We start from the raw sequence: 20,935 nt of genomic DNA, 5'->3' as shown, positions 1-20,935 counted from the left end.
CCCATCCCTAATCTTATTAAAAATAGCCCTCTAAAACTGCCCTTCTAGAGACACAAACACCACCTCCTTTCTTGAAGCAGCCGCAACATGAGGACAAGAGAAGCAAAAGTTTCCCCAAACCACTCCCTCCTGCGGAACGCGGGGTGTCCGTTCAGTACACGCTGTGTCTGCTGGGCTGGGGCAGGACTGGAAAGAGCCGGGCCTTGGGTCTTGGCCTCCATCGGATGAACAATTTCCCGTTGAAGGTTACTCACTTCCTGTTTTCCGTATTTAGACAATCTGGGCCTATGGGGAGCTTTGATTTGTTGTAAACTTCAGCTGGTTTAAACGTTAAGTCGCGGGAGACCGAGGTGAGGGGGAGGAGGGGAAAGGCCTGGAGACAAATTAGGGCTATTTAATACTGCAACCGTGTTCTCTCGCAGTTTTCTAGTGACCATCAGAGCATGTGAAAGGAAGGTCAGGGGCCAACAGCATGGGAGATGGCGAAAGGGCTGCTTCACAATGGGCCGGGGCTGGAGGCGGTGCGTGGGGCTCTCCCTGTGTGTGCACGGACAGCGGTTGGAATCAGCCGGGTGATGCACTCCAATGACTAATCTCTCCAGTGTGTCACTTTTGCCACAAACAGCTGTACAGAGAGGCAAATGGCAGTGCAACAGCTCCACAGCGAAGGCAGGGAGGAGCCTCCAACCCAGAGAGTGCTGTGCCCTTTCCCTGTGCCTATCAGTACACACCACAGGCTGACATTTGTTAAAACTTGCCCGAGAGTTTACTGGGCTGGAGCAAGTCAACACTTGTACATAGCTGATAGGGCAGGTCATGTCTTTTTTATGCATATTTTGCAAGGGTAAACTGAGGCACAGAGTGCTATAACTTTGCTTTTTATCAGAAAGTGAGTGTGCGAGGGATTGGGGTGAGTCCTGGCACCTATCAGGCAGTGGTCTGTCTCCAGAGATGTGCTTTTTCATGAAGAACTTCCCTGTGGTGGAGGGAGTTATGCTTGGAAAGAGAAAAATAGTGTGCAGTCCAGAGTGCCCGTGGGCTCAAAGGTTATGTGAATGATTTTGGTCTGTTCCTTTTTGTTCATCTAGTTCTATTCTAACAGATTAACTCTCAAAATGGGTATTTCTACTTCCAAATTTTACAAGGATGAACAAAAAAGAAAAGAAAAATAAAATAATGGATGGGCTGAAATACAGCAGGAGACAGTAAATTAATCTGAATTTTACAGCAAAATCCAGTAGGGATTTTCCAGGGGTGCCTTGAAATCACTCTAGCAGTATAACCTGCTACCAGAATGCCAGTGTGGACAGGTGGGAGTGAATTAAAGAACCAGAGATAAAAAAAATCACAATCAAAATAGGTTAAAAAATGTCCCAGGTAAAGAAATCTGCTATGTACTCTCTGCCTGACAGAGAGCAGGCAGAAGCTGAATCAAGAGCCAGAGCAAAATAAAAGCACTGGGGAAGACTCTGGTGAAGGACTGAAATGTTTAGGAGAAACAAGGGTCCATGTTCACACTCTGGCATTGATAGGCCCAACTCCATATGATTACACAGACTCTTGACCCTCCTGAAGCAGAGTCAACTTTCCTCCAAATAACCCCCTGCAGCCCAGAGTGCAGAACCACAGAGAGAGGTGCATGGGAGCAGGATACAGGCAGGTAGCTGTTCTCTGCTTGGCATTGCTGTGTAGGCTGGGTTAACATTATACTTCCCTGATTCAGTTTTTATAGACCAAACAGTAGCAGTTCCGTCCCTGTGGCATGCTGAAGCCTTTCTCTGAAGGAGAGTTTAGTTCTGCCTTGTCATTCAACCTGCTGGATGTTTTCTCTGCTGTATCTCTCACCCTGCAGTGGCACTTTGTTCAGTCGAGTTTTCGGTACTCAGAAATGCAACTTAGTTCTTACTGCAAACACTGGGCAGTTCTGCAGTCTCTCCCGTAAGTTTCCTCTGAGAGGGCCCTCGACCTCCCAGCAGCACTTTGGTGCAATTTGAGCCCTGGATTTAGGAGGAACTCTGGATCTGACAGGGATGCATCTGACTGCATCGGGATTGGCTGCAAAGCTGGCACTGTGGGGAATTGCACCCAAAGCTGTTCAAGCAAATGGTGTCTCTGAATTGGCACCACTCGTCTGCCCTGATGCTGAGGTTTGATCTGTTAGATCCAGAGCAGCCTGGTTTTCACTCATATCACCATGCTTAAAGAACAGTCACTTAATCTCACTTAGAAATGTTTACTTGCAAGGACCAGATGGCCCGGGGAGTTGGGCTAAACAAAGCATTTTACTTCTAGGTCATGCATTCTAATCCAGTCCAGGTTGGTGATAAATGAACATACTCACCTGATAGCCACTTTTGGCTTCATTTTTGGTTGTTTTTCAGGCTAATTTCCAAAGGGAGATGTCACACCACAAAATCTCCCTCTATGCCCTGCCACAGTTGGTACTGATTTGACTGTCTCTGCGGAGAAGCCAAGGATCAAATGCTCCATGGCGCCAGACTGTTTTCTTTTGCAGCCTGCAGGTAAGGGGAAGTTGTCCTGTGTCTGGCTGTGTCACGCCTGCTCTGCGGATGGGCAGGATTTCAGTTTGCAAATCTGCCGGTCCAACCCCTTCCACCAGCGTGAAATTAATTGTAAGGAAATAGGAAAATGTTTAATTGCAGTTGACATATAGGCATTCTCTGCTATGAACTTTACACGCAATCACAGATAACAGCATCAAAATTAATGCCTGCTTCCCACTTGTCCTGCTGTAAGCAATAAACGTTTGGCAAGTCAGTAAATAACAAAATTCTCATGTGGCCATCTACAGGTCACCAGGATACTTAAGAAGTTTGCGTTAATTATACCATGTTTGCCATCAAAGAGGGGATATTAACCCTTTCGAGCTGTTGCAGGAAAGTAGTGGAGTTGTTTGAAAGTAAGTAAATGAAATCTTGTCAAATAAAGTGCAACCCTTGCAAAATAATAATAATAGAAAAGGGATTTTTGAGGCAAAAGCCTCACTAGACATCATGGAAAATACAGCACCTTTTCAGCTTTCCTTTTATTTATTTTGTATTTTGACATCAAACACTCCCTGTAACCTAATCTTCTTGGCTTTTGATGTGGCCGTGGAGACATGACAATTAAGCACGGCTTAAAACAATAATCCCAACAACGGGAACCAAAGGCAAGTAATGTCAGGGTTCCCCCCTCACAAAAAGCCTGTCCCCCAGTGTTTGGTGGTAGTGAAAGGACTATAAATCCCAATTTGTTGCCTCAATATCTGCTCTGTGCTTACACTTTACGTTGAACTTTACACACTTGCTCCATTTCCATTCCCTGCTGTTTGTTTTTCTTCTGCTATGCAAAATGTCTGGAGACAAACACGATACACACATTGCAGAGAGATGGTTTGATCTTTCACAGATTAGTGCCACCTGACAAATATGGGATTATTTATTATCTGTGTTGCAGGAACTGCTGAAGCCCCTGCTCAGAGAGACACGCTCCTCCGGGCATTGGGGGAGGCACCACCCCTCCTGACAGACAACCCAATGGATTATGTCCCTGATTCTGTGAGCAGATTGGACCGACCCAGCAAAATGCCTGCACAGAGGCAACTCTGAGGTAAGCCCTCATCATAACCTGAACGAGTGTGTAATGTGCAACCAAAGAAAACAGCTCAATTATTTTAAATTATTTTAAAGAGACGTTGTTAGTTCTCCCATCTCAGGTATTCGAAGATGGAGGGAGAGCGGCTGAGTTTAGTTATAACCCCATTTTAAACCTGTCTGAAAAAGAACATGTTTCTTTTTAAATGAAGCTTGCATGGTATGCTATAAACTGCTTTTTTTTTTTTTAATGGGTGTTTGCACTAAGCCTTGCTAAACAAGTTAGAGAGATGATTAACTCGTCTGAAATGATGCGGGAAGGCCTCGTCTCAGTTGCGTGTTCTTCCTTCAGCACATCTAGAGCTGCTGTGGCTCCATGTTATTTGTGAGCAGGGTTTGCAACCAGGGCTGGGCAGGAGGCTGCAACAGGGAAAGAGAAGCACTGATAGAAAGGCCTGGAATTTACCCACAGAACCGAATTTACATGCAGCTGAAAAGGGAACTCAGGTTATTTTTTCCTTAATGAGTAAAGAGTTATCCCCAGGTTGGTTTCCACAGAAGTAAGGCACATCTCCCAGGGGGTCAAAGGAGGAAACCCAAAGTTCATTAGCAGTTTTCTTGAAAAATATTGTTTCAGCAGGAGCAGTGCCCACCCTTACACGTGGCAGGGGGGCTTTGCAAAGCTTCACTTCACTTTGAAGGGCCCCAAGAAGTTTCCTGGTCAGGCTCGAGTGTGTGATGAAAGCAGCTGCAAAGTTTTGGCAACGGGAGATCCGTCCAGTGCACTCCTCTCCATCCTCACGTGCCAGCCCATGTGCACACCCCCCTGCACCCACGGCTGCACCCCTTGTTCCCGGGACAGCACTGAGCAGCTCCCAGCTGGCCATCCCCCGTGCTCCCTTCACGACACTGATGATGACAAAAGGAGGGTTTCCAGGTTGACTGTTCCTTCAGAGAACTTTGCCTAGTCTCATACAGGTCCTGCCTTGAAACCCATTAAGCAGCTGGCTGCTTTTCTGCGTTTATGGTGCTTTTAAAATGTGTTTTAAATTCAAAAGTATTTTCTCCAAACACTTAAAATCTCAGAGAAACCACAGTTCCTCATCAGCAATGTGGCTGCCGCCTCAGATTTTAAACTGGTTTAGAAACTTTAGCACACTTAAATGCGTGACCTCATCACCCCAAAACACCACCAGAGAATGAGCTTTTGTACCTGTGCTTTAATATTGAATCATTCATCAAATACTTTTTTTTTTTTTTGTCCTACCCTGCTAGGTTTTCAAAATATCATAGACTACTCTGCATAAAGTTTAAGCTAGTAATTCTACTGGCAACAATGACGACGATAATTTTCCCCCTCTCCCTATTACAAGCAGCTTTTATGACATGAAGCTGGGCACAGATAGTTTCACAAAAAAGGTATTTTATTATTCTTAGCAATATTCACCTTGAAGGAATATGAGGAAAGCATACACTTTTTACAGACAATATATAAACATGTTGTACATAATTAACAATAACTTAGTTCACTAATCCAAAAATAAGCAAAATAAAAATTAAAAATAAAACCAGAAAATACTGAAGAATTTTTTTTTATGCTGATACAAGTACAAAATAATTTAAATCTCGACTGCCGTTGTCTATGCTGCAGTGACTGACAATATATTGCACTTTGTCAACTGTATCAGTAATCCCTGTCTTCCACCCACATCCCTTCCCCTCCGCTCAAATCCTACAGAATTGAGTTGGGTACAAATAATGTACAACTGTACCATTGTAAAAGGTAAAAAGTAAAAAGGACCTAATTCTTTACCTCAGTAGATTAAAAATTCTTATGATTTCTCCCAACCAATTTAGTTTCCCATTTATTTCCACTTCTTTACAAAGTGCACCTATATGCCTACGCAGACCAAAAAAAAAGAGGAGGAAAGCAGGATTTTCATGGCTGCTTGGTTCTTAATTATAAAATACTAGAATTACATGTTTAGAAAAAAATTAACATACATCCATTTTTGTTTCATTCTGTTTTTTTTTCTTTAAAGCAGGACTTTTGCAGTAAAGATACAATTTGGCTTGATCCAAAAAAAAAAAAAAAAAAACAAACAGAAAAACCCAACAACAAAATAGTTAAAATTTAAAAAAATAAAATTAAAAGCTTGTCACAGAGTTAAGCTTACGTGGTTTACATTATCAAACCCCTCCGTTCATTGGGGCATTTTCATCAGAAGTATAGCTAAATATGTACACTGTATGTTATACTGGAGCTTGTGTTCACGAGAGGCATCAGATCATAACAATCAATAGAATACACTTCACATTGGCAATAGCTTTGTTTTCGGTCATTTACGTACAATATGGTTTCATAATGGGAGGTTTAAATTTCTTTTTTTTCTTTTTTTTTTTTTTTTTCATATAAAATCCACCACGGAAAACAGACGTTCCCCTTACAGAACGATGCTTTCCCTCGTCTCGCTGTGTCTGGGATTTGACGGATGTGTGAAGCTCAAACTGATTGTCTCTCTTTTTCCCCCTCTACAGTGATCTCAACCCCATTTCTGCCCTTCCTCCCTGTGAAGTCCACCGGGGCCTGGATGCCTGAGACAGCACACGCGCTGGCCGCCTGCGTGTGGACCTGGTGGCCACACTGCCCGAAGTTTACCCAAGCAGCTAATCTGCATTTTTAAGCGACAGCTGCCAACACAACGGAACAAAAAATGCTTCAACCTCTAAAGTCTGTGAGTTGGATGTTTTTTATGCCCTGTGATGGTTTCGGCTGCGCTAGAAGTTAGCTGCAACGCGGTTTGGTAAACGCCTGTATCTCACCCCTTGCTAGTGCAGGATTGCCTTCCCAAGAGTTTTTTCCCCCCAGCAGTTTGTCCGATCTAGGTGTCTGTTTTGAGGAGCAACAGGGTAGTTGGAAGAGGGGCTGTTTTTTTAAAGCAATCTTTCATGTTAGGGAAAAGAATGAAGAAATTGTGTCAAAATAATCACCATCTTGGGCACATTAAAATCCCATATTACAGATATGTTTTTCCTTTGTTCCTTCCCCTCGAAATCTTTTCCCCCTTACTAGTAATTTTGGTATGGAAGATAGATGGAGCTAATCCAAGAGGGCTGTTGAGTATGTTTCCCCTCTCCTCCTTGTTTTAAAGGCAGATTTTCTTACAGGGTAGCCATTGCAAATGACAGCACAAAAACATGCAATCAGAGGGGTTGAGGCTTTTTGTGGAAAACAAAATAAATATGACTTTGTGTCTGATTTTAAAAATTACGGTTTTATAAAGATGTCCTTTTATTTTTTTTTCATTTTCTTTTTCTTCTTTTTTTCCCCATCCCAAACAGAGTCCATGATAGAAATCCAGCATGTGTGGCTTCCAGTGAGCCAATTCCATCCTGGGAGGCTGCTTACATCTCTTTACAATATTCACAGTAATAACAAAGAGAGAAAGGAAAGCCAGTTCCAAGCTTTTTCCTTCAGCTTCTGCCACCTTTTGCTTCCTGCTGGACCATTAAGTATCGAACAGGTGAGTTCTTTTTTCTTATACCTGAGGGGGCAAAGTGCATTACAGGCACCACTACACATTTCTGCAGAAGACCCATCATTTGCAAGGTTTCAGTCCAGCATTAAGAGTTAAAACCACATGGGAACAAAGATGCCCTTTTTCCATCACTACATTCTCTCCTCTCGACAGAATGTTTTCTTACTTGGTGTCATCTTAGGCAAAGCCCCATGTTCTCAATCTCTGGGTGGGTCTCTTGGTCATCAGGTTTTATCCCATGGCTGTAACCATGCTGGATGGGTGTGGATGTCCAAATGAGATGCTGGAGGATGGGTGGATGGGGGTAGGTGTTGGTAGGATGTGTCCAGAGTGGCTGAAAGGGGGCAAATGCCCCATGGGTGCCATGTGACTGGCAAGGGCAGCAGCGCTGAAGGGAGATGACTTCTCCTGCATGCACTTGGACAGTTCTTCAAAACACTCAGAGCCTTTCTTGCTTTTCTTTGATTTGTTGGACATTTTCCTATTCCTGGTCTGAATTCCTTCCTTTTTCATGGTCAGAGGCCTGTTCACCTGCAAGAAATGAGAAAATCAGGCTCATGCAGACAAAATGACTTTATTGTGCAAAAATGAAAATATTTGGACAGCCCCCATGTGTTTTTCCTGGATAGAGACCTTTTTCTGGCCAAAAAAAATGGTGTTTCTCTCTGCAGAACTTGTTTATATTGATTTGTTTAATAAAACCACACACACAAAAAACCCCTAGACATGAAAAACAAATTGAACTGAATTTGGCAGCTGATGACTCTCTTTCCCGTAGGCTGACCCTCAGTCCTCATACATTTCCTAATAGAAGATCAAACTAGGAGGCACATGCTGACCCAAATTCAGTCCTAAAACATGAACGATCTTGTACCAGTAACCTCTGTTACTTACAGTTTAAATAACGTTCCAACATGTCAAGCAATTCCTGCTTAGGAATAATTTCTTAAAAAAAAAAAATAAATAAATACAACAAAGCCTTAGATATAATTATTTTTACAAAGTCAGAATGTAGATAGCCCATCAGGATTAATTTTTGCACGGATCCCATTCCAAATGGCCTCTCTTTCTGGAGGGAAACGGCACACAAAACATAGTTAAAACCAAGTGTGGTAGCTCTATTTTGCCTGGTTTGCCCAAGCGTTAGAAGCCAAGCTAATACATTGTAATGTCACTGAACTTAGCATCACTATGCTGACAAAGAACGGCTGTCACTTCCCAAGGGAACCTTAGAGACGGGGAAGGAATAAAACAACAACCAAACCCCTGAAACCAATAAAAGCCTAGTGTACACCATGCAGTTAAGACATCAATCCCGACCAGGCAAGCAGCGACACATGAGATGAGTAAATACTCACATTGTGCAATTTATAGTAGAGTCCGCAGGCATTACAAACTGGGTCCCCGTTTGCATTACGTCGCCATAAGGTCGTGGTGGTTGTCTGACAGTTGGCACAACAAGTCCCTGCTCTCCTGGCCGCTGACTAACCAAAAGAAAAAGAAAATTAAAATGTATCGCCAGGAGGAGGGAGATCATGAGAAAGGTCAAATTGGACTCAATACTTTGGTTGGGAAGAACTAGTTACTAAGATTTGAGAGAGCATCAGGGCTGGAGGAAAGCTGCTGTCAGTTTTACATTTTATAGCCGTTAGGTTTTTGTTTAAATTTAAATATTCTCCTATGCGTGCTGCATTTTCAAGCCCAGTGGCACTGTGTGTGCAGAGGAAGTAAGGAGAGAAACAATGAATCTCTAACAAAAAATTTAGAGGGAGGAAAAATAATGTGATTTTTTCGGATTTTCCCCTTGCAGGATTCTAGAATGCATCATGAAAACGCATTTGACTTTCCTCTTTTTCTTTAATGACCGACTTGGTTTGTGCCAGTGTTGGGACTGGGTTTGAAAACAGGGAATGATCTTAAAGAATGTGATTTTTACCCCTACTCTGGCCCTTGAAAGGTGGACACAAAAGAAAACCAACCACATTACTTAGCTGGGTGCAGTATTTATCAGAGCCATCACTGAAAATTCAGTTTGCATTTACAAGTGAAAGGGAGAAAACAAAACCGGCTCCAACTTTCTTTAAATATTTAGCAAACCAAATTTCATGCCTTGCAGCAATGATTCCGCTGACCCGAAGCCTCTGTCCCTGCTCAGTTCCTTGACTGACAAGCCCTCAAACAACTGTCTTAAAAGAAAATAAAACCACCAAAAATCCAGCACCCTTTCCTAAAACTATTGTTCTGCCGAAACCAAGGTGAGGGGAAAGAAAAATGCCCAAACTTTCACCGAAAGTCCCAAAACAAGAACAGGAAAAGTAGAACAGCAGGCAGCCAGTGATTCCTGGATGGGCCCTTGTCTAGCAGACCCCACAATAATGCATTCTTTGTGCATGGATGGTGATGTATAAAGTGTTATGGACGGACTAACTGCACCCCGTATTTTGGGAAATAATTTTGTATTAGAAAGCTTCAGCCCTGCCTCTGTAAGTGGTCAGAATACAGTCCATTTTGTGCTACTGAATTAATGCTAAGGACTCAGTATTTTCTTAAATTAAGAGTTTACTTCCACAAGTGTATCAATCATGGTCATTCCCTGGGGGCCTTGCTCCCTGGATATTTCTGCAATTAGCCACAGAGAGCCGTGGGGTGAAGCAGCAGCAAAGCTCACGATAGCACAGGGCATCTCCATGAGCACAGAGCCGAGTCCTGGGGCAGTGGGTTTCCCAGAGAACTCTGAGCACTTCCCTGCCTGCCGGCCCCGGTGGGGAGCTGGCGCCGCTGGAAGCAGAGCCCGACCCTCGCCAAAGAGGAGCCCAGGGTTCTGTTCTCACTTGCTCCTGATTTACACCATGGCCCTCTGCAACTTTCCCAAAGCTGATGGACGGTTTAGGAGCTTTAGGCAAGACTCAGGCCCTCAGAGACTCATATATTTCAGTCCCTTACTCACCCGTGAGAACAGGCCAAAGGCAGAAAGAGGGGGTACCCCCTACTGCAAATGCACTCATGCAACCCAAACACAATTAATGCCAGACATCCAAACGCTGACATTATTAATATGATCACTTTGCTATTGCATGGCAGATGAACAAATTCCCAAAGATGGCCATCTCCTCTCCCCCGCAAACAAGCAAACTACAGTGGAAAAAGGGGCAATAAACAAAGCTGTAAATCAATTAAAACAAAACAAAACATTAAAACAACTACACTAAAAGAAAACCTCCTTAGTGCCCCCCAAACCTTGCACAGTGAGCTAAGTATAACAGTCTCCCAACACACTGGAAGGTGGAGACCTATGTTTGCATATTTGAGATGGCTTACTGATACTCAACTATGCTGCTTAACTCTATGGCCTGTCCCATTCAGTCTGGAAAGCACTTGAGCCTGAGAGACGATAATGTTACACTGTTGTCTTAACATTTTTCTATATGTCAGTCACTTTAGAAGGCAAGTCATTAAGAAGCTTGCATAGCTGAAATTCTGACTCACGACAAATCTTCTGTATCCTATCCCAGTGTTAGGGCAGTAATGCCAATTTTCTGCTCTCCAAACCTCATTGAAACGTGCCCACGAATAGCTAAGAGACTTAGGCACCATAAATCACAAAGCTCCAAAAAATATATTTATTATTCTTAGCATTTTACGCATTATTTGTGGAGTAGAGTGTATTAGAAATTTCAAAACAGCAAGCATGACTGGCAAGGCTTGCCTATAGAAACTCTCAAAAGCTTTTAGAGTCAGGAAACAGATACACAAAGTTTCCTTATCTTTAACGTACAGATATCCGGATAGGAAACTACTACCAGGAGCTTAGAAAGGACTTTTTTTTTTTAAATCGCTCAAATGAAAATACAAAGTATAAGTGACTCCATGGAAAAATAATAGGAATTTTTTTTTAACAGTAGGGGATTGTCTGGGGAGGGAACCAATATTAGTATTGCCAGGGAATATAAGAGTGAAAATTACTTCATGGCTTTTATACAAATAATTATTAAGTAAGGAGCAGTAGCTTTGACTCATCTGATTTGTTTTGCTTTTTTGGAGCTGGAACTTTTTTTTTTTTAGTACCCGGTGGAGGACATTCACGCTCATAACCCTTTCGCTCCCGGTATGTGCCCAAAACGTCCCAAGAGGCCAAATAAATGAGGAATTAAATTAAAAGCTGTCATCCGAGGATAAACGGGGAGACGGATACCCGATATCCCGCGTGCATTGCGAGCGGCGGGGAGGCTCGGGACAGAGGCGCTCGGCGGCGCGGTGGTCTGAGCCGGGATGGGGGTGGAGGGGGGAGATCTGCCCCGAGGCACGGCAGTGACCTCGCCGTGACTGACCCCCGTGTACAGTACAGCTCGGCTCCACGCAGGGGCTGAGCAGAGATGAGACTCGTTTGACTTGTGCCTGTGTGTGGTCCCTTTGCCTTATTTATCCCCAAACCCAGGAGAAATAGAGACACCTACCAGCCTCCGCTTAGGTTTAATGAGAGGTCGGTTTTGACCGTTCATTTTGTGGTAGAGCCCGCAGGCGTTACACAGGTAATGCCCGGTGCCGTCTCTTCTCCAGAGAGGGGTAGCAGTTGCTCCGCAGTTCACACACTCTCTGCCTTCTAAATGGAAACACGAAGAAACCGGATTTCTTTCTTTAAAAACAAATTCACAAAAGCTTTTTGCATTGTCCTTTAGGCGTTTTTCAGAAGTCAAAACAGTGTGTTAATTCAAGCACATTCAGACAGCAGTGACATCTACAGCACATGCAGCAAGGAGCTCGGTGTTTCGAGAACTCCCAGACTCCAGTGAGTATTTTATGTCATGATCAGAAATGGGCAGCACTCTCTGCAAGGTGAGAAAGAGTGACACTCTTATTGTGTCAGATGGAAGTTATCGTTTCAGTAACAAGAACTCCCTTAGTCTGCACTGGGCACCGCTCCCCTCCCATATCTATTGCACTCCGGTGGTTAGATCCTGTGTTCTCCTGCCACAAATACACACGTACACGTGTACACAAACACACATACACCTGCAAACCCACAGCATGTTAAAGTGTGAGTCAAAGGAAGAGGTTTTCTGGGATTAAATCTAAGCAAAAAGACCTCCCATTCTGGGCTTTCTTTTTTGTTGCAAATGCTACAGGATGAGAAAGTAGAGCCGAGCAGACTGGGAATGGATACAGAATGCCAGAGGCTCAGTTATTATTTTTGTTCTAAAAGCAGAAAAACGCTGTTAATGCTGATCTTTGGGAAAGTTCAGTTTCAACAAGCACTCTGGAAATTACTGTAAAAAACAGGCTTTGAAAAACAAAAGCACTTTTCTTTTTCTGTGACTTTTCAACAATCCAGTTTGGATTTGGTAGGGAGCAGTTTACCTTATTACTGCCTCGTTATTAGTTTTAGTAGCACAGCTTTCTAAACACAGCATTGTAGAAGGCTGTTTTAAATAAAACCCAACATACAACTTCTAGATATCTGTTTCTGCCTGCAGAAAGCTCTCTGCTAAAAGTTCATTTGCCTTGGATGGTTCGAGGGCAGGTCTGCTTAATATAGAAATCTCTCTTAATATAGTTTATGCAAATCCTACAGTATTTAACTGGATAGGAAATTCTTTTTGCTAATAACTGAAGCAGGCCACGTTGAGTTCAGCAGGGCTTGTGTCTCCTTTAATCTAGGGAGTGGGTAGCTTTTAAACAACACAGTCTAGAGTGAAAAATGAGGGGAGCTCTGCGGTGCTGCATTTGTAGCTTTTGTCCCTCCTAGGGCAGGAAGCTGCAGGAGTCGTTGTGTCGTGAGTCTTAGTTTTCCTACAAAAACACTGAGTGGTCACGAACTTTCCCCAGTTCCTTGCACTGGGAGCTCCCTTACAGAAGAAAAAAAAAAAAAAGAGGCAACTGTAAAACAAAACAAAAAAAGCTCCTTGCTTCCCCCATCTAAAAATCATTGGCGGCTACAGGACAAAAATAAAAAAGCTACTCAAGATCCATCTATCTTCAGAGACCTGGATCTTGAATTAGTTTCTAAACTCAGGACGTTCAGGCTGCCAGTTGCCTTTATTTTCTACTCTCTGCACTACCAAAAAATAGATACACACAGCAGCAACTGCCTTGAAAGAGTGGCAAAGAAAGAGTATTTTTCCTCTCAAAGGAGCCATTTGAAACAGAGCTGATGAGCTTGTAAAATAGCTGGTATTTTTGTTGCAAAACTCTTAAGAGTTCACAATTCTAAATTATTGTCTACTTAAATAAAAACATGTAGTGTACTCACAGGCAAATATGTGCAATGGAATACATGCACGAACACCTATAGAGCCATGTATTTTAAAGTGTTGTTTAAATTCAGTCTCAATATATTTTAGTTAATCTCCTTCCATTGGTGAGGATGTCAAACAAGGAAGGTCAGAAGAATTACGCAAATTGTCTTAATTCATCTGTCCAGTTGTATAACTACTGTGATTTCAAAGTGGGATCAAAACTTGGTCCATCGCCTAATTTGCTGATTTAGGACCGCACTTTTAGGACGAAATGCAAGGAGTGGTTGTGAACACGGGAAAGGTTTGCAGGCAGTCATTTGTCAGCAAAGATATGTCTGGTTCAGGGGCAGGGGGAAAAAAAAGAGTATTTTCTAGTTAAAGTTAGGCTGGAGTAAGCAATGACTGGACACCTCAGTCTTTTGCGCTGGTATGTAAACTATATTTGAACTTTTACTCTTGTAAAATGTGCAGGAAAGAAGGCCTTTGCGATCTGAAGGGGACCGGCCAGGGAAGTTTCGCTTTCATCCTGCGCTGGGGCCTTGGGTGGCGTTAATGAAGAGATATGGAAATTATGGAGGGAGAAATACCCATCACCGGGAAGTCCCCACATGTCATCTGCAAGGGTTTGCCTGATTTGGGGGAGCAGTGTCGGGCCTGAGCCCCTCGGGAAGCTGAGGCCTGCCTGTCTTTGAGGAAAACTTTTTTTTCCATCTCAATCTGTCTTTCTACAAAGCTCTGCTGGCTCAGACTGCCCCGGCCCCCGTGCCCCGCGGCTCCTTCGAGCGCTCTGGGGCCGGTGCTGGGGTGCGTTGGCACCCGTAGGAGCCTGGTCCAAGCTCCATCTCCTAATTTAAAAACCCAGAAGAGCGGGACCAAGCAGTCACCCTCCCCTCCGTCCCGAAGGGCCGACACAAGCACCCAGCCTCGCAGCAGCCTGCACCCTCACCCCAAGGGCCAGCGCAGACACCCACCACCCGCACCCGGGACGCGGCCGGTGCGCGGCGGGAAGCCCACGGGCTGTGACACTTACCCGAACAGGACCTGGCCTTGCTCCGCGGCTTGGGGGTGAAGCTGGACGCGGGGCCCCCCAGGAAGCTGCCCGGGTGGAAGAGGCTGCTGCTGTAGTCGTGGGCTGCCGGCACGTAGGAGGGGTAGGTGGGGATGGGGTGGTGGGTGGAGGGCTGGGCCCCCATGCTGGTGAGGCTGCTTCTGAGCGGGCTGGCGCTCTCCATCTTCATCCCCTCCGACAGCGACACTTGGTACTTGATGCTGTCTTTGTCCTCCTGCCGAGCCCCGGCAGAGGAAGAAGGGGAGGCGGCACTGGTGGAGTTGGGGTCCGGGGACACTTCCTTGGGTGGGGTCGGGGGGAAGCCGAAGAGGTGGGAGCCGGAGTGTGAGGCCGGGGTTAGCGAAGACACAGAGGCGGTGCTGGAGGTGCTGCTGCCCGGGTACACCGAGATGGCCCCAGGCGCTCCGGCTGCCGAGGGGTGCAGGGGTGTCTTGGTGAAGGGGCTGACGGTCCAGGGGTTGTGGTGATGGGCAGACAGTGCCGCCTTGCTGCTGTCCAGCCAAGGGATCCCCGGGCTATGGATAAGATGAGGCCGGCACATTTGACTCCCGGTCAGGCGGGCTGTAGAAACACAAGAGCGATTAGGATCAGCGTGAGGCAGCTCAGCCCGGAGCGGCTCCCAGAAGTTCCCCAGCTCCCCGTGGCTGGGCAGCTCCTCAGTCTGCGGGCAGCCGAAGGACAGCCGGCCACGGGAGAGACTTCTCAACCCGGGGAAGAGCAGCCAGGCTGACGCAGCAGCCCCTTCACCCTGTCCCAGCCGAAGGAGATATCAGCCAGCCTGGCGAGAAGGAGCAATGGGAGCAGGAGGGGGACCCAAGCACCCCCTTTCCTCCCACCACCCCCCCCCGGGAATAGGCAGCAAACCCCTTTCTGCTTTATCTTCTGAGCTCTCATAACGCACTCGCTTCGGTTCCTAAAAACACCCCCAAATAAAATCCGTCGCCTGTTTGAATCGGTTTGTATTTTGCATCCGGGAAGTAGCCGTGTCTGAGAAGTTTTTGCCTGTGCACACACTATTTCCCCTTCCTCTCTCACTCTCCCCGTTCTTTCCCTCCCCTCCTCCAGTCCTTGATTATCCCTAGGGTTAAAATCCACCCATGCCTCCCTTTCTGTCCTGTTTTAGATCTCCTTTTCCCTGGATTCGACACACCGAAGCGGCCCCGAGTGAAACTTCTTGCCCCTGCACAGGACGCCCGCTGCCAGTACGGAGGGGCCCGGAGCCCTGGAGGAGACGGCGGGGAAGGGGCCGAGGGTGCTGATTTACCGTGTGCCTGGCTGTAGGAGACCCTGGCCCGGGCATGGGCGGAATTGGCGTAGTAAGGGTTGCCCTGTGAGTCCAGGTGGTTGAAGAAGACGTCGACTTCATCCGGAGGTAGGAGCTGCGCTGGTTCCATGTAGTTGTGAGCCAGTCCGGGGTGGTGGCTCTCGGGGTGCTGCCCGTTGAGCACGGCGTGGTGGGCCATCCAGCGAGGCTGGTCCGTGGCCACCTCCATGGCCTCGGGCCTCCCCTCCCGCCCACCCCCGGGCCAGGAGCGAGTGGCGCTCGGTGGGGGTGGGGGTGCTGCTCGTGGGGTGGCTTTTGGCTCTGCTGGTTGGTTTTAGGAGATGGGGTAGATTTTCTTAGAAAAAGAACGGTCGGGTGACTGGAGCGCACCCTCTGAGGGGACGGGGGGAGGACCCCTGAAGTCAGCGTGTCCCTCTGTCAACAGGCGGGTAGCGTAGGCAGGTCCGGGGAAGCGCCAGGGCAGCACCTGTAGGGAGAGACGGGAGGGTTAGCGGCTCGGCAGCCCGGGGTGCGCTGCCTGCCGGACCGGCTCCCGGCAGGGTTCTTTTCCTAGCAGTGCAAGGATGGGGAGGGGGAAGCAGAGCCCCTCCCCCCTTCCAAAAATATTCTCTCCCCAAAAGTCCTTGCCTTGCGTCCTCCCTGCTCATTGCCCCACAAAATAAACAGAGATCCCATTCCAAACTCTTTACCAAAAACAACATAAAAAAAAGAAAACCCAAAACAAAACAAAAACAAAAAGAAAAAAAAGGAAAAAGCTTTCTCCCCCCCCCACTCCCCGCTCTCGCTACAAACGTCAACAGGAGTTTTTCCAGCTGGCTTCAAAACCGGAGTAAAGAAGGGAAAACGGCAGAACTAATACAGCGTAGTTCTAGCAAGAACTTCGACTGACACAAAAGGAAAAGGAGGGGGAAAAATGTGGAAGGGAGAGAGAAGAAGAGCGGGGAGAAGGGTGTTTAGAGAAGGCAGCGAGTTCGCCCTGGCAGCGGCACGGCGACCCCCCCGCCCTCCTCCCTTGCCCCATACTTACCCGGCGCGGGAGGCTGGGTGGCGATGGATGCCGGCGTGGAGGATGCGAGTGCCGGGAAGAGGGGGAGAACGGAGGGGGGAATAAAAAAAGCGAAGAGGGAGAGGAGGGGGGAAAGGCAGAGCGAGCGCGGGAGGAGGAGAGGAGGCTGGATGGAGGGTGTTACTCAGATGGCAAAGCCGCTGCTCTGGCCGGCTCGGTCCCATCCCCGCGCATCCTATATGAGCGCTGGCGCCAGCTGGCCGCGGCGCCGCAGACGGGCCGGGGCGCGCAGGGCCGGCGGCCGGGCCAGCCAATCCCGCCGTCCCACACCGCCCCCAACCGCACCCCCGGCCCCAAACGGAGCCGGCCCGGAGGGGGGAGAGGGTGGGGGGGACGCGGCAGACCCCCTCCTTCGCCCCCCTTCCCCCGCTCGCAGCATGCTCGCCCGGCAGCGCCGTTGGGGGCTTTCCCCGCCCGGGCGCTGCACGCCCCTGCGGGGCGGGGACGGCAAAATAAGGGGGTCCCGCCGGGGTGTGCGGGGATGCGGAGGGGGCGAGGGAGGACAGAGTGCGGGAAGAGCCCGGCGATGGGGCCGGCTCCGCCGGGTGCTGCCGAGCCGCGGCTCCCAGCGCCGCCGCCGGGATGCCCGGGGCTGGAAATCGGCACCGGGGAGATAAATACGCTAAAATCCTTTAAACCAGGCAGAGCAGGACGCAGCCGGGAGCGGGACAAACCCCACCGTGGTCGTTCCCATCACGTTAGTTTAAAATAACTGTCCGGATCGGGGAAAAAAATAATTAAAAACAAATAATTGCGAGGCTCCGGGACAGCCCCGGGGACCGGTGGGATAAGCAGGGCCTGGCCGGCGGGGCCGCATAGGGCCAGCTGCGGGGCAGAGACGGACCCTCTCTGCTCCCCGGCCCGCAGCTCTCGGGCCGGGCCCGGGCTGGGGTTTCCTGGCCACTGTGGGCTCGGGGAGCCAAGCCGGGCCGGGGCAGAAGGGCGCTGGGACCGGCTACAGCCTTCCCAGTGGGGCTGCGGAGCCGCAAACACGCTTGTTTTTCCATTATCCCACGTTTTATAAAAGAAAACATAAATAACGAAATAAACATCACAGTTTTAGTATTTGCAATTACTTGTGTGCTTTGGACCGGAGAGCAGAGGCGCATCCTAAATCAACAGGCGTTTTCTGTGGAGTTTGCGGTGCAGCAGCCGGGTAAGCCAGGGCGCGGGTAAACCCGTCCACCACTCCTAAAGGTGCGGGTAAACCCGTCCGCTTTTGGGGCGGAAAATATTAATAATAGGAAAGTCACAATTAACTCCTTGGAGCGCGGCCGGGCGCTGCTGCAGGTACCGTTTCCCAGGCGCTCCTCTCCCGTTCCTCAGCCGCTCCTTTAGGGGGAAAAGGGAAACGCTGATGGCATTCCCTCAACCTTTCGAGCTGGGTGCGGGGCGAGGACACTGCCCCTGCCTGGGGAACGGGGCAGGGGCGGCGGGGAGCAGCCCCTCCACTCTCCGGGCAGCGGCCGCGGCTCCAGCCCGACGGCGCGGCCGGGGCAGGGGGCGCGGGAGCCGGTCGGGGCTGTGCCGGGCCCCACGGGGATATTGCGGGCGGGGGGAGCGGGGCGGCCCCGGGGATGCTGCTGCTGCTGCCCCCGGGGCCGCCCCCGCGGCGGGCAGCGCTGGGGGCTGGGAACCGGAGCCGGCCTCCCCCGGCCCGACCGCCCCAGTCACTACGACGCCGGGGCTCTGACGTCACCCGTCACTGCCAAATTCGCCAGGAAATGAACTTTTTTTTTTTTTTAATAATAACAATAATAATAATAATGATGACGGTAATAATAATAAAACTCCCTTTCCTCGCTGCGGAGCACGTCTGGCCGGAGCGACATGGGGCTCCCTCTCTATTCTTTCACCACCACCCGTTGTCCCCACAGAACCTCCCCCCAGGGATCTCTCAACGCAGCCCCCCGTGGAGACCCAAAGCGCAGCCCGGCGGGGCGGGGGAGCGGGGGCCGGACTGGGGGAACCGAAGGCTGGGGCAGGGAGAGCAGATTATGCTCCCCCCTCCCCTCATCCTTTCCTCTGACGCCTCCTGCACCCAAAGCCCGGGTTGTCCCGCTCGTCCCGGCACCCTGACCTCGGGGCTGCGCGCTGGCGCCGGGGCTGCGGCGCCCCTCGCCCCCTCCTGCCGCCGGGGGGGTGGTCGCAAGTGGTGGGGCCGGGCGGCAGCTCCTCCGGCGGCTGCCGGGCGCGGAAGGGGCGGTGGAGCCGGCTTCTCCCGGGACGGGCTGGTTGGCCCGGGCAGGCCGGGAACAGGCGCTGGGCCGGGCTTGGTGGGAAGAGGGGCCGGGGTTCGGGAGGGCAAGTGCCCCCCGCGCTGTGGACTGTGTCCAGGAGCGTTGGGCAGGTATTGCCCGGGAGGAAAGGGAAACAAAGCATAAATAAATTAAAAAAAAAATTTATTTAGAAAAAGGGAAAGTTAAAAGACAGAGAGAAAATCAATCGAGGTTTCTGAAAATCCAGCTTCCTCCCTCCGAAGCGATTTTTTTTCTACGAGCACCAAAAATCACACAAAATATCGCCCCAAAACGTATTTTTTTACGTTTTGAAAGAAAGGTGAGTATAAAATAAACTCATGCGGTTGCAGGTAGGTCCCCTCGGCGCCTCGTTCTACCCACAGCCGGAGGCTACCGGGGCCGGGGCGGGCCGTGCCCGGGGGGTCCCGCCCGATGCAGCGGGGCAGGGATCAGCCGGGCCCCGCCGGCTCCCGCTCCCGGCCGGCAGCAAAACCCAGTGCCTCGCTACACCATTATTAATATGGATATTTTAATTACTGCCCTCCTGCCATCAGCACGGGGCCGCGATTTTTAGTTTTGTTTTGGGGTTTTTTTTGGGGGGGGGAAGTGGGGTGGGCTGTTTGTTTTAGACAGGTGATAAAATCGCAGTTAACGAGCTGATAATTCGTTCGTGTTTGTTTTAAAAGACAAATTGTAAAGATTAATCAGGCGGCTTGATTTATGGCGAGGCAGACCCCGGCGCTGCCCGGCCAGGGCTCCCTGAAGCCCCCGTCTCGGGTTACCCGGGGGCCGGCAGGCGAAGCAAAACAAAAGGGGCGAGCGGGCGGCGGCGGCTCCGGCCGCGCCGCCTCGGGACAGGATCCCCCGGCGCCCACCCCACCCCCGGGCCGGGGGTCCGGCTGCCACCTCCCCGCTGCCGGGTGCTGGCTGCGGCCGGCGCCTCTCCTCGCACCCACCTCTCGCCTTTTGCACCCCTATCCTATTTAAAACCCTTCGCAAAATAAATAACCCCTCCAGCAGGAATGAAGGATTTCTGCCGAGACACCTGGATGAGCTGGGAGGTTTCCTAACCAGCCGGCTCGCAGTATTTTGTTTTATTTTATAATTTTATTTTATATATTTTGTTATTATTCCCGACGTGTCCCATCCCCGCTGCCTGGATTTGGCGAACCGGCTGCCGGCTCCGGTCTCGGCTGCTGAACGCCCCGGCGGCACGGCTGAGGTTTTTAATTGAATTAATTCACCCACCGGGAGCAGCAGCGAACCGCGCTGGCTGCTGGAGGCGAGCGGCTTAGCTCCGCTCCGCAGCCCGCCGCTCACACGGCTGGTTAAGCAGCTCTTCCCTCAATTTTCTGCCAAGCCTCCCGGGAGAGGGTCCGGCCGGGCCTCGCTCCCGCAAACCCCCGTTTACCTTCTTTCCCCGCTTTTTCCCCCGGACACTACGGGCTCCGTTTTATTAACTTTATTTTGTTATTGCCGTTGCATTTTATTTTTCTCTTTCAATAAGGGAGCTTTCCCAGACCTGGAAGCACAACTGGTTATTTTGATTTGATTGACAAGTGATGTCATATCGTTAAGGGAGGGGGGAGACGACAACATGTTTTAGCAACAGTTAGTAGCGCCATGTGATGGAGGTGACACCTATTCCTGGGCAGAGGCGAAGGCAGAAAACAAATACCCCGGCGCCGCACACGGACCATTTATTTACACTCCTGGAGAGGGGTTTCCTCCTCTTTTTTTCCTTCCCCCCCCCCTCTTCCTGGGTGCTTGGACCTGGGAAAAATTGTACCTGAGGAAGCGTGGGTGGGACTCGCAGACCCGAGGGCACATTCCTCCAGACACCCCTTCCTGGGGTGCCCTCGGCGACCCCCCGAAAGCCACGCTCCCCCCCCCCCCCCCCCCCCCCC

General features: G+C 49.4%; 1 protein-coding gene and 1 long non-coding RNA gene across 2 annotated transcripts in view; one reads left to right on the top strand and one right to left on the bottom strand.

Moving 5' to 3' along the window:
• Positions 1-5,002: 5,002 nt before the first annotated feature.
• Positions 5,003-16,904, bottom strand: GATA2 (GATA binding protein 2). Its single transcript, XM_017820664.1, has 6 exons — positions 16,750-16,904; positions 15,702-16,188; positions 14,399-14,998; positions 11,590-11,735; positions 8,494-8,619; positions 5,003-7,666 (listed from the first exon to the last, which is right to left on the bottom strand). Exons 2-6 carry the CDS (start codon positions 15,928-15,930, stop codon positions 7,367-7,369), a joined length of 1,401 nt encoding a protein of 466 aa, XP_017676153.1. The 5' UTR covers positions 15,931-16,188; positions 16,750-16,904; the 3' UTR covers positions 5,003-7,366.
• The window catches only part of LOC108500120, a 7,022-nt gene continuing 1,796 nt past the window's right edge, over positions 15,710-20,935 (top strand). The window contains exon 1 of the long non-coding RNA XR_001875758.1: positions 15,710-15,809. This is a non-coding gene — a long non-coding RNA (uncharacterized LOC108500120). The remainder of the gene's footprint in view (positions 15,810-20,935) is intronic.

The sequence above is a fragment of the Lepidothrix coronata genome, unplaced genomic scaffold (assembly GCF_001604755.1).
Source record: "Lepidothrix coronata isolate B3197 unplaced genomic scaffold, Lepidothrix_coronata-1.0 Scaffold84, whole genome shotgun sequence".
NCBI lineage: Eukaryota > Metazoa > Chordata > Aves > Passeriformes > Pipridae > Lepidothrix > Lepidothrix coronata.
Note: the sequence above shows the minus strand (reverse complement) of the source record. Positions and strands in the feature narration are given on the sequence as shown.

Excerpts from the sequence above, each read along its gene's own strand:
- GATA2 (XM_017820664.1), bottom strand. The coding sequence starts at position 15,930 with ATGGAGGTGGCCACGGACCAGCCTCGCTGGATGGCCCACCACGCCGTG. Across the intron at positions 14,999-15,701 it reads CTCCTACAGCCAGGCACACG|CCCGCCTGACCGGGAGTCAA; the intron begins GTAAATCAGCAC and ends GTGTTTCTACAG. Across the intron at positions 11,736-14,398 it reads CAAGGCCAGGTCCTGTTCGG|AAGGCAGAGAGTGTGTGAAC; the intron begins GTAAGTGTCACA and ends GTTTCCATTTAG.